General features: G+C 42.4%; 1 protein-coding gene across 46 annotated transcripts in view; it reads right to left on the bottom strand.

Annotated features, from left to right (window-relative positions):
- Positions 1–10,000, bottom strand: part of zgc:112183 — a 65,810-nt gene that overhangs the window by 22,691 nt on the left and 33,119 nt on the right. For 19 of the 46 annotated variants that reach the window (XR_012399181.1, XR_012399182.1, XR_012399184.1 and 16 more), the window contains 1 exon segment: positions 8,129–8,239. The exons of 24 other annotated variants lie outside the window; for them this stretch is intronic. Coding sequence is in view for 2 of the 22 variants with exons in the window: in XM_073940515.1 (XP_073796616.1) it covers positions 8,129–8,239 (111 nt within the window). In the remaining 20 variants the exon portion in view is untranslated. 46 annotated transcript variants of the gene reach the window in all.

Genomic DNA, 10,000 nt, shown 5'->3' with positions numbered 1-10,000 from the left:
ACACAAATACATGCATGCATACATACATACACAAACACACATACATACATGCATGCATACATACACATACACACACACACACACGCACGCATGCATGCATACATACATACATGCACGCACACACACACACACACACACACACACACACACACACACACACACACACACACACACACACTAATATATGTAAACAAAACTTCCAGGAAGTTCTGCATTAAAAATGAAATACACACACAGAAAGACACGCAGATAAATCCATACATGCACACACAAACATAAATAAATCCATACACACACTCACACATAAATCCATATGTGCGCACACACATAAACAAACACAAACATACATGCATAGACACACAAACACATAACTCCATACAAGCACATACACAAACAAACACACACACGTGCACACACAAGCATGCATGCATGCACACATACATAAAAACACATATATGCACACACACACATACATGTATACACAAACACACACAAAAGTACACACAGGCACACACAAATCCATACACACACATAAAACCATACACGTGCACACATATATGCGCACACACATACACAAACACGTGCTTAAACAAACACACATGCATGCATACAAACAAGACACACACACACATAAATCCATACACGTGCACGCACATGCATAACACATATGCATACAAGCATACATACACACAAACACACATATACATACATGCACACATACACACACAGACACACAGATAAATCCAAACGTGCACACACACATACATGCATACACCAACACGTGCACACACATATACATGCATACACAAACACACACACACACACACATGCATGCATACACAAACACACGCACGCGCACACACACACACACACACACACACACACACACACACACACACACACACACACACACACACAGAAAGACACACAGGTAAATCCATACGTGTAAACACATAAATGCATACACAAACACGCGCACACACATATACGTGCATACACAAACACACACACACACACACATGCTTGCATGCATAAACACACACACCCACACACAGACACAGATAAATCCATACGTGCAGTCGTGCACACACACATACATACATGCATACACAAACACACGCACACACATATACGTGCATACACGAACACACACATGCACACACACACAGAAAGACAGATAAATCCATACGTGCACACACACATACATACATGCATACATAAACATGCGCACACACATACATGCATACACAAACACGCACATGCACACGCACACACACACACACACATACACACACACACACACACACATATATGCACACACACGCACACTGAAAGACACACAGAAAAATCCATACATACGCACACACACATACATGCATACACAAACACGCGCACACACATAAATGCCTACACAAACACATACAAACATAAATGAATCCACACACACACACACACCTAGACACAGACATGCAAGCACACATACATATGCATAAACACACCATCACATGCTTAACAAACCTTCCAGGAAGTTCTGCATTAAAAATGAAAGGCGAGCAGCACAGGGTAATCTGAGGAGAACATTAACCGGTTTAACACGAGCACAGACACACATTCATTGTTCCAGCGAATACAAACACACACACACGTCTGACCTGAGCGAAAAAGAAAAACACAAGTAGCGGCAGAAGTGTAAAATTAAAAAATCCACTCAAACGACCAGCTCAGATCACTCTGTCATTATAATAGACAAGGATGTTGAGCTCATGCTGTTATTTATTCATGCGTCACATCCATAACACTTCTGCGCACATCCACAAATCATATGAGGATATTTGAACCACATCTGAGAGTTTTCTGTCCATCAGACACGACTGAATGCTTTGATCCAAATAGCGCCATTTTGGTGACTGTCCCTTTAAATGCAAATGAGATTGTGCTGTTTTCAAAAGGGGGCGGAGCTGCAAATGCCTATGTGTCAGCATGGCTGCAGATTCAAAAACAAAATGTAAAATAAGTGTCTGATGCTTCTAGTTTGTATGTGTGTGTGTGTGTGTGTGTGTGTGTGTGTATGTGGTTTCAGATCAAAATACCACACTAATAACGTTTATAACTTTTGAAACGGACCCTTTTAGGCTTTGATCCTAATAGCGCCATTTTGGTGACTGTTGCTTTAAATGCAAATGAGATTGTGCTGTTTTCAAAAGGGGGTGGAGCTACAAATGCCTATGTGTCAGCATGGCTGCAGATTCAAAAACAAAATGTAAAATAAGTGTCTGATGCTTCTAGTTTGTATGTGTGTGTGTGTGTGTGTGTGTGTGTGTGGTTTCAGATCAAAATACCACACTAATAACATTTATAACTTTTGAAACGGACCCTTTTAGGCTTTGATCCTAATAGCGCCATTTTGGTGACTGTTGCTTTAAATGCAAATGAGATTTATCTGTTTTCAAATGGGGGCGGAGCTACAAATGCCTATGTGGCAGCATAGCGGCAGATTCAAAAATAAGATGTAAAATAAGTGTCTGATGTCTCGAGTTTGTGTGTGTGTGTGTGTGGTTTCAGCCCAAAATTCCACACTTATAATGTTTATAACTCTTGAAACTGACCCTTTTAGTCTTTGATCCTAATAGCGCCATTTTGGTGACTTTTGCTTTAAATGCAAATGAGATTGTGCTGTTTTCAAAAGGGGGCGGAGCTACAAATGCCTGTGTGTCAGCATGGTAAAATAAGTGGCTGTGGCGTTGATGCTCAACTGGTACTAATAGACCTAAAGTGTGCCAAGAAAATCTCCTCCACACCATTACACCAGCAGCCTGAACCGCTGATACAAGGCAGGATGGATCCATGCTTTCATGTTGTTGAGGCCACATTCTGACCCGACCATCTGAATGTGTCAGCAGAAATGGAGACTCATCAGAGCAGGCAACGTTTCTCCAATCTTCTATTGTCCAGTTTTGGTGAGTCTGTGTGAATTGTAGCCTCAGTTTCCTGTTCTTAGCTGACAGGAGCGGCACCCGGTGTGCTCTTCTGCTGCTGTAGCCCATCCGCCTCAAGGTTGTACGTGTTGTGTGTTCAGAGATGCTCTTCTGCAGACCTCGGTTGTAACGAGTGCTTATTTGAGTTACTGATGCCTATCAGCTGGAACCAGTCTGGCCATTCTCCTCCGACATCAACAAGGCATTTGCACTCACAGAACTGCCGCTCACTGGATATTTCCTCTTATTCAGACCGCTCTCTGTAAACCCTAGAGATGGTTGTGCGTGAAAATCCCAGTCGATCAGCAGTTTCTGAAATACTCAGAGCAGCCCGTCTGGCACCAACATCAAAGTCTCCCCTTTCTTCCCCATTCAGATGCTCAGTTTGAACTGCAGCACATCGTCTTGACCATGTCTGCATGCCTAAATGCATCGAGTTGCAGCCATGTGATTGGCCGATTAGAAATTTGCATTAAAGAGAAGTTGGTCAGGTGTACCTAATAAAGTGGCCGGTGAGTGTATACACACAAGCTTGCATTTTTAATCAGAATGAACCCTTCACCACTCATTTAAATACATGGAAATACATTCATCATATACTTCAATCGATGGGACTTCAGTATGGGACGACTCCATCATTGGACAATCAGTCTCCTACATCAGTTTCAACGCCCTTTTCGACCACAGAGAGTGTATTGATTTATGAAAAGCATACATCTTTCATGGCCTCTAGCATAACTCAACCGTTAGCCATCCGTCAATTTGTTGTAATGGCTTTCCACTTCTCTGGCATCATCCGAATCTCTCTCTCTGGCTCCCACACATCCTCATGCTGAGCAAGTGCTACAAGGAAGAGCCCAAAATAGACACCGGCTATAGTGCTGCCGCTGTGCCATTCAAAAAAAATAATAATAATCCAAACGCTAGCACCAAAATGCTCTCGGAGATGCTTGGTTTGAGACTAATGTTAGCCGTCGTTGGCAGGCGATCAAAGCAAGAGGGTTTAAAGTGGTCTTGAATGCACCTCCTGCATTCGAAGCTAGCCCACGCCACATGCCAAACCTTGACCGCTTCAACCTTCCCAAAAGAAAGCGCCTGCTGTGAAACCAAATTGACCGTCTTGGCTTGAGGGCCGATTTCTATTCGTGGAGCATGACGAACTTTATTTTTCCCTCCAATACAGCACGCGAGCTTAATGCCAGCTGACAACAGCCTCTCGAATTAGCATATATTAGCGTATTTACCGTGATGACTCGGAAAAACTGAAACAGAGGACATTGCTGAATAATACCCTGCTGAAAAATCCAGCTTAAACCAGCTTAGGCTGGTTGGCTGGTTTTAGCTGGTTGACCAGCCTGGTTTTAGAGGGGTTTTGGCCATTTCCAGCCTGGTCTTAGCTGGTCAGGCTGGAAAATGACCAGCCAAATCCAGCTAAAACCAGCTTGACCAGCCTGGTTTAAGCTGGATATAGCTGGTTTTAGCTGGACTCGCAGCTTGCCTAGGCTGGTCAAGCTGGTTTTAGCTGGTCATCTCCCAGCCTGACCAGTTAAGACCAGGCTGGAAATGGCTGGAAACCAGCCTGGAAGTGGTCAAAACCCCTCTAAAACCAGCCTGGTCGACCAGCTAAAACCAGCTAACCAGCTTAGGCTGGTTTAAGCTGGATTTTTCAGCAGGGTATCACCACGCGCCACTGACATCCTTAAAAATTCACTGTCTGAGAGAATTAAACGGCACCATTAGTGTACGCTTAGGGGTTATATAGACGATTTATGACCCAGTCGATGCTTTCCCTGCTCAAAAACCCAGCTTAAACCAGCCTAGGATGAAATATAGTTTTATTAAGTCATGCGCCTACGGTAATATTGACAAAAATTACTATTGCGGTATGACGGTATTTACCATATTGTTACATCCCTACTTATATCCTAAAGGTTTTGCGCACAAATCTAAAATCAAGATTATCAAGAAATCAAGAAATAAACCCTGCAAAACAAGACTCCAGGGTCACAAATAAGCATTTGTCTTTAGTTTACACGACAGCCGGAAACATATTTGCTTTCCTTCCTTGTTTTCGCTGTAAACCCTGCTGAAAAATCCAGCTTAAACCAGCCTAGGATGGTTGGCTGGTTTTAGCTGGTTGACCAGGCTGGTTTTAGAGGGGTTTTGGCCACTTCCAGGCTGGTTTCCAGCCATTTCCAGCCTGGTCTTAGCTGGTCAAACTGGGAGATGACCAGATAAAACCAGCTTGATCAGCCTAGCCAGGCTGGGAGCCCATGCTGGTCAAGTTGGTTTAAGCTGGTCATTTCCTGAGTTATAGGTGTGTTTTGAGAATAAACCAATCAGAGTCTCATCTCCCATTACATTTAAGACCCAGCTGCGTCACGCAAAGAGCGCATTCGCTATTTACAGGACGCAAAGTAAGTCTACGCGGAAAAAATGAGCATTTCACCAGCAAACAGTAAACAGTTAACAGAAAACTGTTAAACAGAGCATCTACTGCATGAGAATGAGAGATAATGGATCACTTTCACTTTCGCTCTTGGATAGGGAAACCTTTACGCACAGACATCAATTAGTCTATAAATAATTAATTTTGTTTGTTAAGCGCAAATATTTGTTTCAAAACTATTTCTAAATTCAGTTCTAATTTCCAGCAAACGAATAAATGAACAATAATAGCAAAATGTGCTCAAAAACCTGAGTTATATCCTAAAACACATGCTGTGCCTCATATGGTCTAAAACCTGACAGGTGGGCAAATCTAAGCTTGTTTTTAATAAAACAAATATAAATATGTATATAATAAATAATCCTGCTAATAATAATAACATTATACAAAAGCAAATTGTTATGAATGAACTGAAAAAGCCTCCCGAGATGAAGAAGACATAAAAGCAGTGATTTTTCATATTTATGTAGGCTAGAAAATAATATGTTTTGTAATATTTTAATCCTTTATATTTATATCCTATATCTATTCTTATTATATCCTATATATATCCTTAATATTTAAATGTTTTCATATGTAAAGATATTTGCCTGTTGCTCTCTTGTGTGTATTAAGCAGTGTGTAAGTGAGGCGCAACTCTGCACTGGAGTTTAGACCGGGTTAGTTTTGGTCTAATGAAAAATCTATTATAGTTTCTCAGAATAGCAACGCGCCAGCGGTCCGCCTCAGAACGCCTTCCTTTCTAGACCAGAACGCCTATGAGCGCACAAATGAGCACTAATGCATTTGCTATTTAAACAGCGTAGCGCAACGCCTCAAAACCACTCTTGCGCCAAGCTTAAACTACCAAAAGACTACTGCGCCACGCCTTGCGCCACACTGCGCCGGGTGTATGATAGGGCCCACAGTATTCAATTACATTTCAGCCACACAAAATTCTGTTTTCTAACGCAAGCGAGGGCTGACAGGTGCAGCTCAAGGCTCAAAGCGTCATGGTGCGACGGGTTAATCATTCATCCAGACTGAGACGTGAACGAGCATCAGACTGGCCTGTTACATCCCAACACTTAGAGAGCTCCGGAGGAACAGATTTGACAGCGAGTCTGCAAGACTGAACCAAAACCACTCGAGAAAACCACAGAGATCTACACAGTTAAACACTAGCGCGCAGGGAGTACAGTCAAACACACACACAGACACGCATAATCTCACACAGACTGTTCTGTTAGGGCCAGTTTATTTTATGAAATGTGAAATCCTGAGATTGTTTTTGTCGAGCTCTTACCTTCTGTAAAGATGGAACACTCCCTATCTATGGGTAGTGTTTAAAGGGTCACGAAACACCAGAACACATGTGTTGAGCTGTTGACAGTCGTATATGTGTCCCACACTGCTAAAAACACTATTAGGACACCTATATTTCACTAAAAAGTGTAAATTGGTTGTTTTTGCGTTATTTCAAGCAAATTCGTACTTCCGGTTTGAAACGAATTTTTGAAGCTGCGTCACGGCCATGAGATAATAGCGTGTATTCCAGCGTGCAGACTGGACGTCTGTGCCAGAGTGTGTCTTATTACGTCTTACAGTGTGCTGCATTAATGTATGAGTAAGGCTTGGTTCAAACCAATCAGCGCGCTCTATTGTGCAACTTCATTAATATTCATTACTGTCACAGTGTTTAGACGACAGAGACGCCACGTTGTGTTGGCAAAACAAGCGTGAAGTGTTGCTTTTATAGTTTGCTGCAGTTCAGTTTTGTTTTCATTTTCTCTCTGTGAGAGCTCAGCTGGAGTCACGTGTGGATTAACAGTGTACGCGACGCGCGACAACAATAACTTACGTGTCTAAGGAGGATTATTGTTTACCTGAGAGCTGTTCTCATCTGCAAATGCTGAGATCCGGATTCGCTTGTAGTCTCCTCTTAATAAAGACGCGGCTCTAGTTGCTGGTGATTGTCCTGTCTCTGCAGATTTGGTAAGTGAGCGACCAGTGCTCTTTGTTTATTCAGTTTGTTCGTATCGAACTAAGTTAACTATTGCACCGAGTGTAAACATGTTAGCACCACAACCAAACTTTAACCTCGTGTAGGATTTTCACTGCATTTAGTGACCGGAATAACACACGCGGCTTTCTGACACTACCTGCCGTGTGCATCTAAGTTTCCGATAAATGCTGAGGTTTTTCTCTCATTCGCCGTGCGGTATCAAACATTGCATGAAAAATACACGCTTAGTGCAGATCCTAGAATCAAATATCTCATTTGTCACGAGGGGCATGAATGAATTCCCTGAATGAAAGAGCCAAACTGCAGTTAAAGTCCCCATTTTAATAATTTGCCAAATAATTCGACTACAGATGTCCATGTAAACACATTCACTTTCTCCCGTGTGTGTGTTTTAACTCTGAAACTCAGCGCGCCCAAACAGACACTCCCACACCATGCCTCTTTTCTTCCTCCGACACTCCCCCCTAAACAGAGCTGGACACGCCCACTTTTCTGACTTTTTCCAAAGTAGAGGTGTGAAAATTCCCTGCTGAAACAAGGGGGTTTCATGGCCCTTTAAGGGTTAAAAAATATACAGGGAAGCTAATAATCCATAATAAAAGAAACCTTAATTGATTATGAAAACAGCCCCCTTGTAAACATCAGTCATGAAAATGTTGTAAAGAGTGAATCAAACCGGCTCGGTCCACTCTGGCTCACCCTAAAGTCTATGCCCACTGTGGCAATGAAGTTGCCTCCCAGAAAGGCGCCATCTTTAAAGCGCACCAGGACGCAGGTCTTCCCCACGGCAGAGTCTCCCAGCAGCATCACCTAAAGGCGCCGGGGTCAGAAACAGCTGTTAGGCACTTTATTACGCACGTCCTGGTGGAGTTTAATGAGCTTCAAATGTTCAAACACCAGCACAACGTCAAAGTCAACATGAAACACAACTCACTTTACTCGTATGCAGTGGCATTTCTGAGTGGAATACGAGGTTGGGATTGAAATTGGTTCAAAAATTGAGGATGTGTTCACACTTGGCAGGTTTGGTTTGGTTAAAATGAGCAATATCAGAACCCTGGATTGATCCAATCAGGTAGACTGAACCTAGCTGTGAAGAGTCGTTCTTAAATGATTCATTTATTGTGAACAAACCTTTAAAGTGACTCAGGAATAAGGTGTACAATCGTATTCGTACAATTTAGTATGATTTGCTTGTCCCTCATTGATGGTTGGGTTTAGGGTTGGGTTTGGTGCCACGCCTCCTTTTAAAACTTTAACACTTTCATACGAATGTACGAATTTACGCTACTAAATTAATAAAATTAATACGAATTAGCCCCTAAACTAACAAAATGTAAAATAGTTACATTTCCTCATGAGATCAGGCTGGAACCTCTGATGCGCGCATAAACTATTAATTGAATTTACAGAAAAGTTACTACATTATATATATCGTTATAAGGACATGAGATGACTTAAGTGTGGTTTATACTTCTGCGCCAAGTGACCGGCGTAACCAACGGCGTATGCAACGCGCGTGGCTGTGCATTTATACTTCTGCGCGCTGTCTCTGTTGGTCTGCATTAACACTTCCGAAACACTAGTGTGCAGTGAGGTGTTAATGTGTCTCTGTGTCGAGTTTCTTCGCTGGTGATTTGTTCTTTCTGAACGCTCCCGGGATGTACAAGTGGCTCAAACTCGCTCATTTTGATGCAGGAACCGGCGGACGTGCAACAACTTTAACTATGAGGTAAACACAAAACAAAACTTTCCATCTGGAGCTCCTTCACGGGACTCCACACTTGTAAACAATCGCTCCATTGGGCTCGCGCGGCTCTCGGTCCCGCCCAGACTCGTCAGCGCTACCAAGCCGAACAATCACAGAGCTTGTGCTACACGTCGTTGTGACGTGTAATTATATTTTTTGAGAGGTGCACGTCAGTGACGCCGACAGCCACGGCGTAGGGCTATGCGTCAGCACCGTAGCATATGCGTGCGTTTGACGCAGAAGTATAAATCAGCCTTTAAGTGTGATTTGAGATTTTTGTTTTAAAGCAGAAACCCATGAAAAAACAAACAAACATGGCTCTCTGTCCACTTCTGAACATAGTTCTGCGTGGTCGGACTGTTTTATCAATGCAACACAGACCAGGGACATCTAAAGGAAACAGAAACAGGACAAGATGTGACCATAAAGAGGACACACATTCGCTTCCAACATAATCATGACGAATCCATATCCAGAAAGCCATATCCCTGCAGAATATTTATTATTTATATACTAGATTTCTAGAATATTGACACACTTCATTATTTATCATTTATTCAAATCTATTATTTATATACTTATAGAGCAGTGTTTCCCAACCGTGTTCCTGAAGGCACACCAACAGAACACATTCAACCTCTTCCTAATCAAACACGCCTGAATCAACTCTTCAGAACATGAAAACCTGAAGTTAAAGGGTTAGACAAGGGAGACTCCAGGAATAGGGTTGGAAAACACCGGCTAAGACAAACTGTGCATCCAGAAAGTATTGACAGCGCTTCACTTTTTCCAAGTTTTTATTAAATTCATTGATTTCCTCA

This window comes from Danio rerio, chromosome 3, assembly GCF_049306965.1.
Source record: "Danio rerio strain Tuebingen ecotype United States chromosome 3, GRCz12tu, whole genome shotgun sequence".
In the NCBI taxonomy this organism is placed as follows: Eukaryota; Metazoa; Chordata; class Actinopteri; order Cypriniformes; family Danionidae; genus Danio; species Danio rerio.
The sequence above is the reverse complement of the archived record's forward strand: the minus strand, read 5'-3'. Positions and strand labels throughout refer to the sequence as shown.